Here is a 19125-nt window from a genome sequence, read left to right as displayed (position 1 = left end):
TTTATTGTGACTTTGGCCAATTTTTTCTTTCCTTGCCAGACACAACTGAAAATTACAAAAGATAAAAATAGGTTAGTCTTGCAATTTGTCTGAAGTATAAAACTGCTGAGTTTTTTGGATTGCCATACCTATAAATCCTTACTTAATACTGAGCACCTTGTAATCAGTAGAATCCAGAGATAACCAGCGTTCAGGGTATATATTGGAGGGGAAGGAAGGAAGATCTTAGTTGTGATTGAGGCTTTGTCTTGGTAAACAGCTGTTTTAATGTTTCTCCCTTATTTAAAAAGAAAAAAATTCTTCAGCTTGGTAGACATAATTGAAGTTGCCTTTAACAATTGCGTAACTGCTCTAAAGCATTTGCAATTTGCTTTGCATTGTGGCAAACGCTAATTTTTTTTCTACATCTGCACAGGTTTTTCCTTCAGGTGAAGCACAAAGTAACTGTATTCTTGTCCTGCTTGGACATTAGCTTTACTTCTTACTATAACATGTTTGAGAATATTTGGCAGCTGCTACAAAACCATAGACTTTAGCATAAACATGATTTTTCCAATAATCCCTCATAAATTTTCTTTAGACATGATTCTTATTTCTGCAGTGGTAAGCTTGTTTACGCCTACTTACTCCCTGAACGGTGGAGACTAACATGTTTCCAACGTTGTGTCCGGAATGTATGTTGGTGTCCTGCTGTAGATTCAAGAACCATATGGCAGCAAAGAGAGATTTTGTGTTTGAGCTGTGTTGAACAGGGGTTCACTCCATCGTGGTTCATCCATTATGACTGCGCTGATGGATGGGAGGTACAGGAAAGGGGCCTAAATATGTTTTCAGGAACATACATGTCTTATTTTTAATGTTAAAACATTCAGCAATTGTTTGGGGTGGTGTTATTTTCCTTTGGCTCAAGCCATATGTGCTCAAACAGCAAATATAACTTATTTGTAGTTCAAGCTAACGTTATCCAGTTGAAGAATATAGTTGGATGGGAGTTTTTCTAGATATTAAACCAAATTTGGCAGGATGGACAAGAATATCATTCAAATAAGGAAGACTTCACAGTTTTAGCCAGACATCTTTTTTAAAAAACAAAATGAGCAGATACAGTCATAATTTTTTATGTTGTCTTTTTCTGTTCCTCTCTTTCCCAACAGTATTTTGGATGTCACACAACTGCAAACAAATTTAATGGAGGGCTAGAACTATCAAAGAAGAGTAATTTTTGTGATAAGAAGTGTGTAAGCGCAAAAAAAGAGATTTATAGAAAAAACAAATTTTCTGTTTCAGTGTTTTCTAAACTATTTGTTTTGAAAGTGTTATTACTTTGTATCTATTTTAGAGAAGTTTGCAGCATCTTTGATTTTTAGTATTGGCATCAATTTTAAGACATTTGATCACTTTTGAACTATCATAAGCTGTTTTTGTGTTGGATATTTGTGGTTTTTAATACTAATGAATTATTTTTAATACAAAACTTTAACAAAGGTTGTTCAGCTTTAGAATCTATTACAGAAGAATATTTGACTGGTTTGGATGTCTGGGGAGTGTTCTGTTTGTGTTTTAATTCTTAGGAGAAGCATTTTTTCCATAAAGTGAACGAACGACTTTCCAAGCCAAACATCTTCATCTTGAATAATAGATGGGATGCTTCTGCATCAGAACCAGAATATATGGAGGATGTGAGTGACTTGATGGTGCTTGTTGTTTTCAGTCAGATTTCTGTAACTGAGAACATTGCTTTTTTTGTATGTACATGTGTGTGTATATGTGTGTGTATGTACATATATGTACACGTATATATGTGTGTGTATATATACACGTGTCTGTGTATATGTGTATGTATACACACACACACACACAAACTTCCAGATGCATGTGAGCATGCTAATTTGCCTAGATAATACAGAGAACGCCAGGTTTGTCCTATTAATAAATGGTAAGGTACTTGATCAGAATATGGAAATAACTGTTATTGCTTGTTAGAAGCAAAAAGCAACCTGCAAATGAAATTAGGATATATGCAGGCACATAATACAATGCAAAGCTTGTTTAGAACCTTTTTCTTCCCCAGTAGGCTCATTTTAAATCCTCTTTGTATTACCTTTTAGTTCTGTAATGCCATCTGAGGATACAGATTATGCATGTTAAAGCACAGAGTAACTGTCAAACAGATCTTTCCAACTGCAACTTGCCTGCAATAATACCCAGTAGCCTGTGTATAGGGAATGAAGTGGTTACCTCAGTAACTGAGATATCTGACTGGTGTAAATAAAGGCAATTGTAGAAGAAAATATTTTTGCTTCCAGAGCAGTTTAAATGGTTATGGACAGCTGCTGCATCAGTAGGATTAGACGGCATCTGCTGTCTAAGGGTTCGTCGGCATCTGCTGCACTCTGTTTCTTACTCTGTTCTGATTTGATGATGGCTCAATTTGTGACTTTTTCTCATGAGCTTTTTCCTTTTTCCTCAGGTGCGTAGGCAGCACATGGAGCGCTGCCTCACTTTTCTAGTTGATGAGCTCAAAGTTATTGATCCTATAGAAGCGAGGAATCGCATCTTTTTTGTCTCAGCAAAAGAAGTTCTGAGTGCCCGGAGACAGAAGGCCCAAGGAATGCCAGCGGGTGGTATGCAGGGATTCTTGCTTTTCCTCAAACATGGAAAAATATCGTAAAGCCTGATAAAGAGAAATGTTTAAGATACAATTACTGCTGTGAGGTGGTGTTCTCTCTCTTAAGTTCTCTTATGTTTTGCAGGAGAAGCACTTGCTGAAGGATTTCAAACGAGATTCCAGGAATTTCAAAATTTTGAACAGATATTTGAGGTATTTATGACGGACTTTTTAGAGTGTCTCTTTTCTTGGTGCGAAGGTAACTTTTGTTCATGCTTAGTTTCATTTTACTGAACATTACCTGTGTCAAGAAGTGGAGGAGTGTAAGGTATTCAAACCGTGTGACAATTTTGCCTTATCTTTGGTCTCTGTTCATCTGTTCTCACCTTGACTAGCATGTGGTTGTTAGAAGGAAGCGTTGTCCTGTGAGGGAAGGAATCAAAACTGGAATTTTAGCTTGTGTTTTAAGATCTTAACACCAATATAGTCAAAAAAATACAAAAAGAGATGATACTCCTAGAAATTAGTGTATTAGTATTATAACCATGAGCTGGTGAAATGTTTGCAGCTTGGTCAGCCTTATTTTGTTCTGAAGCTGTAGCTTTGTAATTAATAACTGTAATTCAGGATACAAACAGTAAGAAATTCTGTTTCACCAATACAAAATTGAATATTTACTTACATCTTTAAAGTCAGAGTTTTGAAATTATCACCGTTATCTACCTCACAGTTCTGACACTCTGAACGCTAACACTATTTTTGCATTCTTGCTGCTGTACGGAATCCATTCTTCACCCCCAGTCCAGCTATATTCATAGCTGGAGTTTACACTTTCTTCAGAAGTAGGATTGTCTAGGCAATTGATTTTCTTTTGGCAGAATCTATTTATCTTGCTGAATTTGATAACTCTAATATTAAAGCCATTCCTGTGTATCTTAAGGAGACATCTTGGATATGCCTTTATTTTTTGGTGTGATATATATTAGCCTATTTCATGTAACATGAGTCTGAACAATGTGGATGACAGCAAATGCTCAAGGCTGCTTTTACATGCCTCAACTAGCAATTCTTTGTTCCATATATTTAAAAAGATCAAACTGCCTCTGAAAAATATTTTTCTCGTGTTACAAATAAGCCTGTTTGACCTAAGGAGAACCGTATTATGTAATGATGCATATATATCAAAACTGTGTGAAAATAATAGCTTAATTCAATCCTGCAAAAGCAAAAGCAAGAAGGTCTACAGTTTGAATTTAATCCTTAACTGCACTCTTGTGATAGATGACTGAGTTGTTGAAATGACTGGTTCAGACACCTGCAGGGCTTAAGTTCATGGGGCATGACATTTCTTGCTCATGTTCCTAGCCATAGTCAAGCATGCATTTTGTTTGTAATTTTTTGTCCTTAGCTTTATAATAGGAAGCTCTCAACCAGCAGGAAGAAAGTGGTAACTAAGCTTCTAAATTAATCATTATTCTTTAACATATTTTCCCATGTGCTGTACCTAAAGTTTGTTTTACAAAAACTCTTAAAATTACAATTAAGCACTCAACAGGATATTCCAAAAATTACAATGGCCTTACGATTTATTAAATTATTTGATACTATCAGCAGTCAGCACGTCTACAAATCAGATTCCACAGTCTCATGCCAGCCACCAAGATGAGAAGTGTCCCTGACAGGGTTACAACCATGAAAAATGTCTTTGGCAGAGGCAGGGACAGAGAACAATTCTGTGACAATGCTCAGTGGCCTAAAACATCATCTTTTCTTCGTTCAAGTTATCTATTTCATTTGCCGCACACCTCCTGACTCTGACAGCGAGGGGAGGATTCTGTCATGTTTTTCCCTGTGCAGTCCTGTTTCTTCCACGGCCATTCACGCTGATGACAGGATAACTGTGTGATCACATCACTTGATTTAGCACATGTTGTCACATTCTAAGGTTGCCCAAGCAATTTAAATTTTGTGTATTCGGTGTTGCGGCTAATGTCACAACCTTGAATTCAGGTTTTGTGGGCAATTTCCTAAGTTCTAATAGCGTTTTATTTGCTTGTTAAAGCCAGGCTGATACTTACGGTTCACTGGGTCTGAAGTCTTCAGACCTAAAATTCAAATTACTGTCACTTGAGCTAATACAGTGACTGATAGCAGTAGTATGCCAACATAAGCTATGTTGGCTACTATTAGGGACACCTTTTAGCAGAGTATATTAACGAGGAATAGTGTATGTGAAGTAGAATTTTGTGTGATCGGTCTGGGAATAAAATCCTAATTGATACCATGCTTTATGCACTGGTAGACCAAATTTGGGTGTTATATGGCTGTTAGTAGCGTCTAAGCACTTCTGGGGGATGGGCTAAGGCACTTTGGATTTGTGTGACTCTGGATTGTACTTCAGTCTGTGAAAGGGGATGTACAGAGCACGGACGCTTCCGCCTGTTCAGGCACCCCGCTCGGTCTTTCCAAGTGTCGTGTGCATTATTTCATCTGGTTCCCATCTCCAAACTGTCTCCTCACCTCATCTATATAAGTGTCCGTGACTTCCATGTTCCCACTGGCTGCGTCTGCTGGTTTTGTTGCTTCTGTCACCTCGCTTTGGTCTCCACTGCATTAAAATTGGGCAGCTTCCTCCTCTTTACTTCCTGGCCTGAGAGGAGGAACTGTTACCTCTCCAATGCTTTCGCATTCCCGACTTTAGTATCAGTACCCTGTGGCTAAGGGCCCCAGTTTTGGGGGAAAGCCTGTTCATCCCAGGGCTGGTATGAGCTCAGTTCAGCTGGAATCTTTAGTGAATCTAGAAACAACCCTTCAGTGCTAATCTGTTGTGGTATGTGAAAAACTTGTAGCATTTTTGAAAGGCTTGTAACTCTGCATTTATGTGGAGTTTTGTTTCAGCGCAAAAGACGTTCCAAATATAGCTATAACATGTTCTTCTCCAAAGCACAGTGTTGTTAAAGTTACTGGCCAGACTTTAATATGTCTGGAAACACTGGAACCACTTGTTGTAAGCAGTGGTGAAATTAAAGTTTTAGAGGTGCATTTAGCAGCTTTAACAAGTGATGTTACTATATAGGTCAGCTGTATAACAGCAGGGAAAAAGGTATGCAGTCTATAGGACCCTTGGGTCAGGTTAGTGGATTGTGAATTTTTATCTTACGGAATAATGACAAATAATGTGTGTGTGTTTTCTGAAATTTTAGAATGAGATACACAGAAATACCTTATCAGAATGACGAAGAAGTGCGTGCGTAGTGAGCTGTGTGCAGTAGTTCTCGGTGGATATTCTATATAGAAACAAAAGCCATCCTGCCTCAGGTCACGGTGTTTGCCAAGTCACTTCATAAAGCTGGGAACGGAAGTGGGGCGGGGGGAGTGGAAGAGGGAGGCAGAGCAGAAGAGGAATTCTGGCTACCCGTTGAAACAAATAACACAGCCCGAATTAGTACACTATTGCGGAGTCTTCTGACAGTACTTGGGAATGTAATAAGCTGTGCTCTTACAGATTATCTTGCGGTACTGAGCGTGGGCTGCAAGGTAACTGATTTTGGTTAGGCCGTTGAAGCATAGCTTTTATCTTTGTTTTGATAAATGTTTATTTATAAACTAATAGCAAATGTGCAGCTGTCCTCCTCTTACCTTTTCCAGTCATATAACTAACCTTTGTGTTTTTCCTAGTGCTCTAACTTGGATTTTCTGATTGTGTTGTGAGTGACTGTCATCCTTTTATCTACTGCATACTAATGTTTGCGAAGACTCTCTCCTCTGTGTCCAGTCTAGCTCTAACAATGTGCTGACATTTATGAAGCTCTGGCCTTTCATTGCTGATTTCTAGATCTGCTTCATCGAGGAACAGGGGATATAGTTAACCCATCTTGTTTATTTTGTTTTGATCTATCATTTATAGATGGTTAAAATTTGTTATTACAAAGCATATTAAGGTGATAGGCAAGTCTTTTGAAAGCCACCTAAATGCTGTTTGTGCTATGAAAGGTGCCCCCACAGCCTAAAAACAAATAAAAACCTCCAGCTCTAGTATAAGGAAACTAGATGCTTACTTTCTTTCCCTTGAACACACCCACACACAAGCTATTGCTAGTATGTGGTGACTTAGTGCAGTGTGAACACCTGCACTGTTTAACTGGCCACATAACTCATTGTGGGCAGTTGCTTAAAAAAACCTTAAGTCTTAATTTATGGTTTATCACAATCAATTTGCTTTTGCCCAAACTGAACAGTTAGATATCTTTTCAGTGTCCTGTAACTTCTGAACCACTGTCCAATACTTAAGATTGCAGATTGATTAGAAATGATATCTTTAAAGTATTCTCTGCTAGTACATTTAACACTTCAATAATCTACGAATGAGTTAATATTTTAAGAACTACTTAGCAACTGTTATATCCTGTGAGATGATCCTTGTTTCTTATTCCTAATTGTATATTTTTTTCCTGGATGGTCAATATTGACTTGAGCATATCAAATTGTATTGATAAACTACTTCTTGAAACTAAGAATATATATTGCAACAAAGCAAGCTGAAGTTAAGCAATCCTGCCAGCATTAATATTAGATAGTCTGTAATTCCAAAGAGATCATTTGGAAATTTTTCTGAAGAGCTAGACTTATCTTAGGCATCTGAGTTTGTTTTTTTCTTTACACTATTAATTTATTTTAAAAACCTATGCACATTACTGTGAATGAACATGAAGGTACAGTTTTGCTGCTATGGATCCATTTGAAATTTCAGTTCTGTTGCCTTTTGATTTTGTGTTCTTTCTCCCTTTTTATTTCCTGTTGGTTTAAGTTAATGATAATAGCAGCAAGTGCTTTCTGGCAGTGAAATTCCTGAAAGTGTTGATATGGAATTGCAGTAATGTGTTGTGGCTTGGGCCCCTCGCAGGAGTGTATCTCGCAGTCAGCCGTGAAAACCAAGTTTGAACAGCACACTATCAGAGCTAAACAGATAATAGATACTGTGAAAAACATTATGGACGCCATAAACGTAGCAGCAGCAGAGAAAAGGTAGGTTGGCTGGAGGGCTGCTTGGTTTTGGTTTATCCAGATCCTCCAAAGAGCCATTTCTGTGGTGGTGACTTTCTTGGGCTATTATGGACTGTAAAATTCACTCTTCTCAATTGGTAAGAAATAAAGAATTTCCATGGTTTGTCAGTCTTACTACTATTCACTTGCACCACTCAGTCTTGTCCTTGGTCTGTGATTTTTTTATTATTATTATTTTTTAATGGGGATCTTAGTTTATTTTTATTTTTCATTATTGACTTACAGTTACAAAGGCAGTCTGAGGGTTTTAAAATTAGGGTTTTTTTCGAAACTGTTCCAAATTGTAAGTTTTTCTAGCCATAGCCAAGACTTTAGAAATGATGTTTGGGCCTGCTTTACCTATAGTTTTTTGTTAACAGTAATGCTGAGAAACTACATGGGAGGATGTAGACACTTTAATTTGCAAATGATTAGAATACCCAAAGGGATGAGAAGAGCTCATGTCAAGTTTGGCTTGGCCTGTGGTCCGTTTCAGATTGTATCCTTACGTATTTTTCTTCTCTCTTTGCTCACATAATCCTTTTATGACTAATAATAGTAGCTCATTTTCTCTCTCTGATAGTTTCATATGTGCTTCGAGATTTGTTTATGGATGTTTTTCCTCGCTTTTGTTGCTACCTTTGTCTCTCTTGTACCCAAGTATCTTGCTGTTGTCTTTAATCCTTTCCATCCACCTCCTTTTTGCCTCTGATAATCTTATGTATCTTTATGTTCTGACAGACTCCACTGTACTTGTCAAACATATTCACCTTCCTGAATATATGAGCTTTTACCAACTCTGTATTTACATACTAACTTGTCTCACTTTGTCAGATCCTGTGAAAACATGCTGTGAAATCTGTTTGAGGTTATTCTGATACCTACTTCTTTCTGTCAGTTGACCTGTCAAAATCTGTCCTGTGACCCCTGTTAATCTGAATTGCCATTTTGATGTTTCCGCTGGCCCTTCAAGATCTAACAGCTTCAGGTTTTAAACAGTTTTTACTTAAATGATAGGTCCAGGACTTCTGAAGAGTTGTCTCTGACAAGGTTAGTTTCCACAGCCCCCCCCTTACTTTGCGGGGTCATCGGACTGTCACTGTTAAGGAGTAGTTGAGTGGTGCTGGTGAGCAGCAGTAGGACAGTTTGATCTGTTTGTTCTCCCTCCCTTCCTCCCTCTTTTTTTTTTTTTTTTTTAAATCAGGATAAGTTATATGTTGAGTATTAAAGGTCATAAGGTTCCCTCCCCCTGTTCTTTAGTGGTAACTAAAGTACATGTTACAACGGTAACAATTCCAATTCCAAATGCTCCTTTTGTAAATGTATTAAAACCCAGTAGTGTGAGCTGTATTTGATCAATGCAACCTTTAAATGCACCTGTAAATTTAATATCAATATCGCACTCATTCTGAAGGAGTGCTTCTGCTTTGTTCAGCCAGTGTCACGTTGGGTTCTTTTTGGCTGCTCAGTAAACCATAAGTGAGATGGGTCATGCTGGATTATACTTGGTTGTTTCACTGTTGAGAGAATACCTGCTGGTGACGGTGGTTTCCTTTCTGCTATTTTAGAGTCCATTCAATGGAAGAGCGAGAAGATCAGAAGGATAGGCTGGACTTTGTTCGAAATCAGTTAAACATTTTGACAGAAGATACTAAGGAAAAAATCAAACGTGTCACTGAGGAGGTAGAAAATAAAGTAAGTAACACAAAGAGGGTAGTTTTTTAGTAAAACAAGAAAGAGGTTATTTTCCCATCTTTAAATTCAGATTTAACTGGTAACAGGTTGGCAGGGCAGATGCTTTCCAGAAGAGGAGTGAATTATATACCAGGTCTTCTATTAATGCTAATCAAATTTGTATACTTGAAATCACAGACTGGGTGATTCTGGTCTTAACTCTTTCTTTCAGAGTTTCCAAGCATTCTTGTCTTCCAGGTACAAGAGTGCTAGGCAAGTTGGCAAATAAATTGGTGAGTCTGTCAGCAATTAAATGTTGAGCTACCAATTACTTTTTTTAAAAATTACTGTAAACGTTAGCAAAATGGCTAGCCACAGACAGTCTGAGCTTCAGGAAAGTTTGATCTGAAATTCCTTACTGTCTATAAAGAGATATGAAGCAAAAGTTCAGTTTGAAGAGTATGAAATGATTTGAGTAGGCCCATTTCAAGTGATAGGTAGCATATTTTGGGGGCCTGTTTCTTTCCTGAATTTGGGGATAAAATACACATACAGGGAGGTGTTTTGTGGAAGTGTGCAAGTGAATGTAGACTGCTCTGTCGGATTATTGTCAGTCTAGGCAGCTTTACTGGATTAAATACCAGAGTATTTGATAAATAAGACATTGTTTTAATTCAGACTAACGGTACTAATTTATATGCCCCTGCAAGAGATTGCTCGCCTATTATCTACTTTTTGTGCATGTATTCTGAGCATACGAGAGAGAAACCCTTTGCATTCCCAGTGTGTCCTGGGGCGTATCTGTGCTACCCGTGGCCTCCAGCATCCTGTGGCAGCTGCTGTACTGTTCTTTTGAACTGTCTGCAATTGTATGGGAAACCCTACAGGTTTTCTCTCTGGGCATTGAGTTTTTTTGTTGTTCTTTAATAAGTTGATGGAAATTTTCTGGTTGGCTGGTATATGTAGTTTTACTCCTAAATTTGTTCCCGCAAAAACGAAGCGGGAAGAGTTTATTGAGACCTGGAAATGCCCTGACACTAACAGGATGTGGCAGGGTGAAAATCTCCCAGATTCAAGTGTTTCCGCTTCTGTAAAGCAATTTCTTCTGGTGACAGATGCATTTATGTGCCCCCCTGTGTTCATGAAGAACATGTTTGAAATGTCTAGAATGTTCATTTTCCAGAGAAGACTCAAATGACAGTCCTACCTGAATGCCATGTAATTGGATAATTTATTATAGCAGTTAGTGGAGTAGCCTGTCTTCGCTCTGGCTGGGAAAGGTAGGAAAAACTTTTTATGCATTTATCGAATTCTTCCAGGTCTCCTCTGCCATGACTGATGAGATTTGTCGGCTTTCGGTTTTGGTTGATGAATTTTATTCAGATTTTCACCCTTCTCCACAAGTGTTGAAGCTCTACAAGACAGTAAGTTTTTGTGCATGGTTTCATACCAGGATCTGTCTTTTCTTTAATTTCAACTTCTAGGTTTTCATAATTTGTGTACCTGTTCTTGCAACATTTCACTTAAACTTTACAGGATTTTTCTTTCTGATATATGCATATCTCTTTATCGAAAAACTAGAAATGGTTGTAAATACACTTAGTGTTTGCAAAGAGATGAGTTTAATTGTTCCAACCCATCTATTTAACAGACTGGTTACTGAAACTTTGTCACTCAAATCAGATTTGTAGTCTTTTGTTTGTAGTAAATAAAGATCTTACGTAAACAGTTTTGACTACTCCTAAAATAAGATAGATCCAAAAATAAAGTGAGCCTGCAAACACCCAGAGCTTTGAAGTAGGTTGTTTTTTCAAAATAACTTTTTTTTTTTAAGTCAATTTTTATTAAATCTCTACAAATTACACCTCAAAGTTATTATATTTTAAAAAAAGCATACACCTATAAGTTTCATCTTTTACCTCTTATGTTCAGGCTTTGTTGTTAATGAATGTCCGTCAAAACTCCCACCTGTTTCAGTCTTGTTGTTCAGATGAGAACACTGTGCTTTCAGGACAGTCTGCTCTACTCTGGCTCTGCAAATGTCTGTAGCAGACCTACATGGGAGTTGATGAGTTTAGTTTATCTTTGTGCAGACCAGTGAAGTTGGCTCCTGTCAAATGATAATAGTATTAAGTGTTTGCAGGGCAGTATGGTAGCATTCTGCTCTCGGTGTCACAGTTGTATTGAAAACACAGACTTTTTTGTATGTTTTTAATGCTTACAGTCCTGGAGAAATCCTCTTGTGTCATTTTAATTAGGTAAACAATAATGCATTGCATTTAACATATCTCGGAACTGTATAATCTAACTGATTAGCTAACCAGGAATTTATGAGTGTGTTTTCTTTATGAAACTTCAGGAACTCAACAAACATATAGAAGATGGTTTGGGAAAAAACTTGGCTGATCGTTGCTCCAGTGAAGTCAATCAGTCAATGCATCAGTCGCAGCAGGAGATAATTGGTAATATGAAAAAGGAAAAACGTTAAGATTTGGGGGCTTTTTGTCTCCACTCCTAGCGGTCAGAACAAGGTGCATTGTAGTGCAGCAGTACACCGTTAAAGTGTGTGTTCTGCCCAAGACAGTGTTAATCCAGGTGTTGCCCTCACAACTGCTCCCAGGATGCCAGGCCTATCTGTGACTGGGCTGTAATGGGCCATAATGACAGCTCTCATCTAAGGAAATCTGCGTTTACAACCTCCTAAGTGTTCTGATATGCTCAGAAGAATTTTTAGTAGTCAGTTACCTTGGGAAGTAGGTAGAAATAATGATCATTCTCATCTGAAGAAAGCAGAGAGGGTGAATGACTTAGCTGGCATCACACACTGAGTCCATGGAACTGAAATTAAACTCAAGATTTCCCAGCTCATTCTAGAGTTGCTGCCTGTTTCCTTATCTTCTGTAAAAGCTTGCATATGGCTGGCTTAGAGGAGGACAAATTCAAAAAATTGCTTTTAAAAGAATTTTCTTTCTGATCATGATTTAACATTAACTGTACAAAGTGGTAAAGGAAAAGCCATCCTAGATCAAGAGTGAGCATCTGTCTAGCTCAAATAGCCTGTCTCTGATAGTAACCAGTAATAGATGCTTGGGGAAAAGAAAAATGAGCCAGGGTAGATATACTGATCCATCCCCAGCTTCCAGAAATTAGCATTTTAGGGACTTCTGAGACAAGATACTGCATCTGGATTAATGGTTTAAACATGTAATAAAGGACCTGTCCTCTGGGAGCTTGTCTAATCCTTTTATAAACCCATTTATACTTCTGGCTTCCACAACAGGTGTATGAAATATGCTGATTGTCAGATAATGTTTCTGCAGCATAATCTTCTCCCCAGGCCCTTTGAGATTATGAGTTCAAAACAGGATAGTGTCACAAGGCTTCTGTGGCAGGGTCCTGCTTTAGCACTCCCTAATTTTTTATGGTTATTTCATTGCGTATTCACCTGTCTCCCCTGCTCTGTTCTGATTCTGGTAATAAAATATTCAGAGCAAAATCGTGGAATTACTTGAAGCCTTTTGTGATTTTCTTCAGTAATGTAGCCTTTTTTGTTTGGTGCCACAGAACTGCTGGAAACACGAACTTGTTCTTAGTCCATCCTGATCTTAGGACTGTTGTTAGAGGTCTTTCAGTTAGGTTGACCGTTTTTCCAGTGGTGCCTTCTCTACAACTTGATTTTGTTTGCCTGTTTTCTTTTGTCAGAGCAAGGAATTGTCTGTTCTGTTAGGATCAATGCTGCTGAAATGCCTACTGATTTAAAAAATAATAAAACCAAAACTGATCTGCCGGTCAGTTTAGATGCGGGTAGTCCACAAAGCTGGACAACAGTGCAAGGGTGCCTGCCACATGTGAATATGCTGTAAAGGTTCTAATACCTCATCTTTACTATTCTATTTATTTCTAGAAAATCTGAAACCATTGTTGCCTTCTGGTGCTCAGAATCAGCTCCACTTGCTAATTCCATGCAGGAAGTTTGACCTTAGCTATGATCTAAATTGTCATAGTTTGTGTGCGGATTTTCAAGAGGATATCATGTTCCACTTTTCCTTGGGATGGACTTCGCTTGTGAACCGTTTCTTGGGTCCTAAGCATGCTCAGAGAGTACTGTTAGGACTAGCAGATCCAAACTTACAAGTGAGTGCTTCAGAGATCAGGCTGATATTGTATTAAGTACACTGTTCTGCCTTGGTGAGAACGCAGTGATTTACTGCAGTTGTTCCTACTGCTCACCTGCTTGCTGCTGCTTTCCCCTAGTTCCTTTGTACAAGAACATGTTTTGGTGAGGATTGTTTTTATTGAATTATATTCAGGGCTACTGGTTCTATCCGGGTTAAAATGAAACCAAAAAAAACTTTTCTTAAACTTTCTGTAGCTATTTTCTGCGTTTTGTTTTCCTTTGAATTGAACCTTTTGGTAACCTTTTCATGTGGATCCTCACAGCAGAGTAGAATTACTCATTCTGATTTAGTAGAAAAGAACCTCCACTGCTTATTGCGAGCCTTGTTCCGACTTCAGTGCTGCAGCTGCTTTTGAATAAAACCCTGAATATATGAAAATAAAATAGATAAAACTGGTCTGCGATATAGTTCCATGATGCTTTTTACTCAGGCTGCCATATTCCACTCTTCTAGATCCCTCGTCCTTTACCTACAACCCCGTCTGCTGCCAGCCTTCCTGCCATAACTCCAGAGAACGTATCAGATGATGAATTTATGGTTTCTTTGATAACGAGTTTAGCTTCACTCACATCACGGACCTCTATGAGCATCATCATTGTTGGCGGAGTGGCAAGTAGCGTTAGCAACATTCACTGCGCTAGAAGTGATGGCAAAGATTAAGCCAATCTTCCCTGTTCGGTATTCCATATCGCGTAGCATGAAGCGCGTTTACTAACCCTGGGCCAGATGAGCATGCATAGTAAACTAGATAGGAGCAGTCAGTTTGTAGTTAAAACATTACTGCGAGTGTAGCTGACATATTCTCTATTCCATATATGTGTGTTCAGTTTCTGAATTAAAGGGTGATTTCATGTTACCTTTTTCAGTTTGAAGTTGGTGGGAAATTTGTTTTGTTCTTCCTCCCTTGTTAAAAGCGGTGAGGGTTCTGTAGCCTCCTGCGTATTCTGCCTGCCACCTGGGGTACCAGCTCATTTTGATATAGCTGTATTTTCTTTAACCAGATTAGTTTAAGGGCCATGAGGATGACAAAAAAAAAATGCGTGGAATTGCATTTCTTTATACGCTTAATTCTGACTGCATTCCATATGGCAGCTCTTACTTAAGCTAATGAAGAATCCTCTTTTTCAGATTTGGAGAACAGTAGGCTGGAAACTCATCTCTCTGTCCTTAAGTATGTATGGGTTATTATATCTGTATGAGAGACTAACTTGGACCACTAAAGCGAAAGAGCGAGCCTTTAAAGAGCAGTTTGTAAACTATGCTACTGAAAAGCTGCAGATGATCGTCAGCTTTACAAGTGCAAATTGTAGCCATCAGGTGCAACAGTAAGTATTACACCGGCACTTATAGTCACTGAGACAGGAAATCCATTCCAGTACATATTCATGTATGTGGTTTTTTACTATTTGGTATTGAGAGGAGTTATAAAATAGTAGTAATACGTGAAGACTTAAGGTTCTTAGCCTCCTTTAAGTCTAGTCAGTTTGAAGAAGAGAACAAAAAACAGACCTGAAATGGAGAAATAATCCATTTTACCCTTTTGTGGAGCTTGTCCTGTTTGTAGTGTAAAAACTTGAACGTGTAGGATCTGTGTTGTACCGGGAGTGGGGATTGACTGTACGTGAAATGGGAAGACAGTAGCCTGTTCCTGCAGTCGTCGTGTCCCTTGGCATTTATTGTATAATATTGTATAATAATTAGAGGAGGAAGGAGAAGGAAACAGCTAAGAGAAGCTTGCTGGTAGTTCATTCTTCATGTTTGTTTTTAGTCAGGGACTAGTTTTGCATAAAACGGGAGAACTCTGGTCTTTGGCGCTGTAGTTCTGCTACTGATAGGGGCAGTTGTTGGAGAAATGAAGGCTCAAGCTTGACCTGACCATGAATTGCTGCTGTTTAAGAAGCGGTTACCACAGTGCTTTCTCAGTATCTAAGCTCTTCAGTTATATAATTTTCATTACTGCTTCAAGGTAAAGAATACTCGGAGCCTTTATGAAGAGATGAAAATAAGGCCCTTTCTCTTCCTGTCATCCTGAGGCATTTTGACCTGCTGCTGAAATGCTGTTTAAATGAGTTGTAGTCAGGGATGTTGAGAAACGGATTTGAACTGTAATAGTTAAAGCTTTATGTTTCACGTTTAAGATTCCACTTTGGACAGTCTGTTCCCCACTGAATAAATGAGGGAGTTTAAAAAAGCATGAAATTTGTACCTAAAAAGGTTATTCCATACACCTCAGTGCATATGCATTTGAGAATAGGTCTTAAGCTGTAGCGTCTTTGTCCAAAACCTTCCTATGAAAACATGGAAGTTAGTGCAGCTCCTAGTGGAGGCTGAGTGTGTCTGTGTTTAGAGTAACATTTGTTCACTTCAGACCTTGAGCCCCAAGTCAGTTTAACTGTGAGCATTTGCTCTGTTTTCTGCCTTAAGAGTTGGTATGGTCAGACTTTTGTAAACCATGATTACAAACCTGTTTTCCTTTAGGGAAATGGCTACTACCTTTGCTCGGCTCTGCCAGCAGGTGGATATTACCCAGAAAAACCTGGAAGAAGAAATTGCTAGGCTTTCCAAAGAAATAGATCAGTTGGAGAACATACAGAGCAACTCCAAGCAACTACGGTAAGTCTGGGTGTGACTGGCTGAGAGCAAATTCCCAGCCCTGCTGAGTTCAGTGAGACCAATGTTTGCTGTGACTTTCCAGCTGAAATGAGGCAGGTAATTCTGAGGCAGGTAATTCTAAGGCAGGAGTGCAGAAGGGTGTGCAGCAATACCTATTTTCTTCAGTCTAACATCAGCTCTAACCAAAGAGCCATTCGGTTATGATAAAATAGATGCGTGCTCCTGTCCAGGTGAAAGAGAAGAGCTCCCAAAATACTATCTCCTAGATCATGTTTTGTCCGAGTCTCTCTTGCATGGGGGAGATGGCTTTCTGGAGAATGTTTGAGGAGGTCTTCCATAGGTAAAATGGGGTGGCACCCCCCGAAGAACCCCTCCCAACAAGAGAGCACTGGAGCAGTTGTACTGTGTTGAGACAAGAGTCATTCAGTCTAATAATGTTTTTTTTTTAGTACTAGTAATAGGTGTTTACAAAAGAGCACCCTCTAGCAGTTAATGGTTTAGGGACTTTGGAGCCATATGTTGCATCTGAGCCTCATGCTCGTTTCTGCCTGCTGTTAGCCTGCTCTTGCTGTGTGCTGGTTCTTGATCTTGGACGTTCAAGACCAAAATCAGATGAATGTTTAGCTGCGTCGTGTGCACCCCATGGCATCCTGTGCTACAAGAACATGCCTGAACGGGGTGGGTGGTGTGAGGAGCTGTGCTGAATGCCCGTTATCGGGGGGAAGCTGAAGGATGGCAGCTGCAGAGCCTCTCTTAACATTGAGGAGGAGGAAAACCAGCGCCAGGAAAGTCCTAGAGGGACCTGGCACAAGACCTTTGGGGAAATGGCAAGGTGTCTTAGATGGCTCGTGGCCTGCCTGTGCCTAGCCAGTGTCCCGCAGGTACAATATCCAAGGCTCCGATCAGAGCAGGCACTTAGATTTTTCTAGTGCTCTGGGTTTCACTAATAGAGGAACAAAAAGCAAACACTGATGTTGATTCTCGCTACTTTGCATTGTAGTAAATCCGTTGTTTTTGTTTGTTTTACAGAAATAAAGCCATTCACCTTGAGAACGAACTAGATCGCTTTACAAGACACTTTCTTCAAAAGAGTAAATAAAACTTCACTGCTAATTTTCCTGATGATCCTTTGTAGGACAAAGTAGAAATTTTACAGATGATACTTCTCCTCTGTGGAGTCACATGAAATGAATTATATTTTTAATGTTACTTTGATTACACTTGTTAATTAATTACTGTAAAACTTGGGTTGGACTCTGACAGCAAACCAAATTGAAGAGCTGTGGCACCCAGAATATTATATGCATTTTGTTAGTTTGAAAATTTTGATTTAAAAAGTATATTTAAACACTAAATTTCTTTGGATGCTTAACAATAAAAACCCAAATCCATACTGGTTTGTATTAGTATTTAGCAGTGGCAAGCCTCGCTTCCTGGCATCCAGGAGTTCATGCAGGGAGGGAGAGCTTCTCGCAGTTACTCCAGTTTTCAATTGACAAGGAAGAGCCAGTGGTGAAGAACGCTGCTTTTTCCTATTTTTTTTTTAATGAAGGGAAGTATTATTTCTAGCAGGGGGAAAGGACTCTCGATTGTTTTGAAAGCAAGTGAAATTTTGTTGGGCAGCGGTTCCTCTTGTCCTTGTATGGAAGTGAAAGATAGTAAATTGTAGAGCATTCACTAATGAAATGCAGTAGGTACTACTACACTCTGGCTACTTTGTTTAGACAACATGGCATTGCTGAAGTCAAAATGAACTTACTACTTAAGTGTCTCAGCTGTCTGTGGGAAAGCCAAAAAGCTTGTTAAGGGGTGAAATGGTCATTCGGCCCCTGAGAACACCACTGCCACCCACGGTCAGGTGAGTTCTAGGTGCATGTGGTTACTACGCCAGCATGAAGGCAAAGGAGAATTTTTTGAATAGATGTTCTTGGCACTCAATTTTTGCATGTTAGGTAAGGAAGCTTAAGGTGTCAAACTGGAGCTTGAGAAGGAAGCTTAAGGTGTGAAACAGGAGCTTGAGCTCCTGCTACTGCTTTCAAAAAGCTGATTGATAGAGGCTGTTTCAGAGATTTAGCTCATGCAATATCCTGCACAGGTCCATGGTTCTGTTGTGGGACAGGTCTCTTCCAGGTGGGATTTAAGACAAGTACGTTTGACTATTTTACCTTTGCTCAGCTCCAGCAGGTCAAAATCTTTTTTTTATTTAAAAAAAAAGGTTTTTTTGCTGCTGACATCTGTACTCTTACACCTACGTTTTATAAGCAGACTTTGTAAAAATAACTTATTTTGAAGGAAAAAGCCTTTTCAGAATATTTATATATTTTTTATGGACATGTTTAACATGACTAAACAAAGTATTCGAACTTAAACCTAAAAGGTAGGGAGTTGCTATTTTCCAGTAAATAAGGGCTATCATAAAAGGAAATAGGTTTAAAAAAAATCTAATGCTAGGGGTAATTAACTATTTGAAAGCAGACAACTTTGTTTTGACTGTAAAGTATTTCAGTGTTTGTTCTTATTTGACGATGCTAGCAGAAGCATGGCTCTTTCAAAACTTTCATTAGCATCTCATGTTTTGAGAAAAATTATGAACTATGAAAATGAGTAACTAACTGCCCAGCTTTCTTGTACATGAAGTTACAGATGTGTACTGATGCTTGTTTCTGAAGCATTTTTATGGACATTGTATCAAGCTGAACCTTTACATGCATGTATACATTTATTAAAAAAATAGTATCTCTGTGCTCTAGTAAAGTTATTTGCCAGCTGTATAGAAGATATGAACACCTAAAATGTTTCTATTGTACATATGCAATGGCTGTCCACTACAGAATATAAACTTAGCACACAGCAATATTCATCCATTAGATGCTGTGTTTTTGAAGAAAATCATTTATCTTAAGGAAAAGGCCAATCCAAAAGGAAAGGCTGAAGGTAACTGCCACATAAACAAGCCACATTTCATAACAGGAATGTTGCTGTTAAGAATGAATGAATGAAGCAGAATCA

The 19125-nt window shown here is 38.7% G+C and overlaps 1 protein-coding gene across 4 annotated transcripts in view; it reads left to right on the top strand.

The window, feature by feature from the left end:
- Positions 1-18858, top strand: part of MFN1 (mitofusin 1) — a 28050-nt gene extending 9192 nt beyond the window's left edge. For 2 of the 4 annotated variants that reach the window (XM_026062117.1, XM_026062125.1), the window contains exons 7-18: positions 1572-1679; positions 2471-2624; positions 2754-2821; positions 7512-7633; positions 9220-9346; positions 10645-10749; positions 11685-11787; positions 13230-13459; positions 13957-14112; positions 14632-14828; positions 15982-16116; positions 17146-17870. In XM_026062117.1, coding sequence (XP_025917902.1) covers positions 1572-1679; positions 2471-2624; positions 2754-2821; positions 7512-7633; positions 9220-9346; positions 10645-10749; positions 11685-11787; positions 13230-13459; positions 13957-14112; positions 14632-14828; positions 15982-16116; positions 17146-17215 — 1575 coding nt within the window. In that variant the 3' untranslated portion in view covers positions 17216-17870. Of the gene's footprint in view, positions 1-1571; positions 1680-2470; positions 2625-2753; positions 2822-7511; positions 7634-9219; positions 9347-10644; positions 10750-11684; positions 11788-13229; positions 13460-13956; positions 14182-14631; positions 14829-15981; positions 16117-17145 lie in introns of those variants that run through there. The other 2 variants (XM_026062107.1, XM_026062135.1) reach the window with 2 other exon arrangements.
- Positions 18859-19125: the final 267 nt, after the last annotated feature.

This window comes from Apteryx rowi, unplaced genomic scaffold (assembly GCF_003343035.1).
Source record: "Apteryx rowi isolate R43461 unplaced genomic scaffold, aptRow1 scaffold_10, whole genome shotgun sequence".
In the NCBI taxonomy this organism is placed as follows: domain Eukaryota; kingdom Metazoa; phylum Chordata; class Aves; order Apterygiformes; family Apterygidae; genus Apteryx; species Apteryx rowi.
The sequence above is the reverse complement of the archived record's forward strand: the minus strand, read 5'-3'. Positions and strand labels throughout refer to the sequence as shown.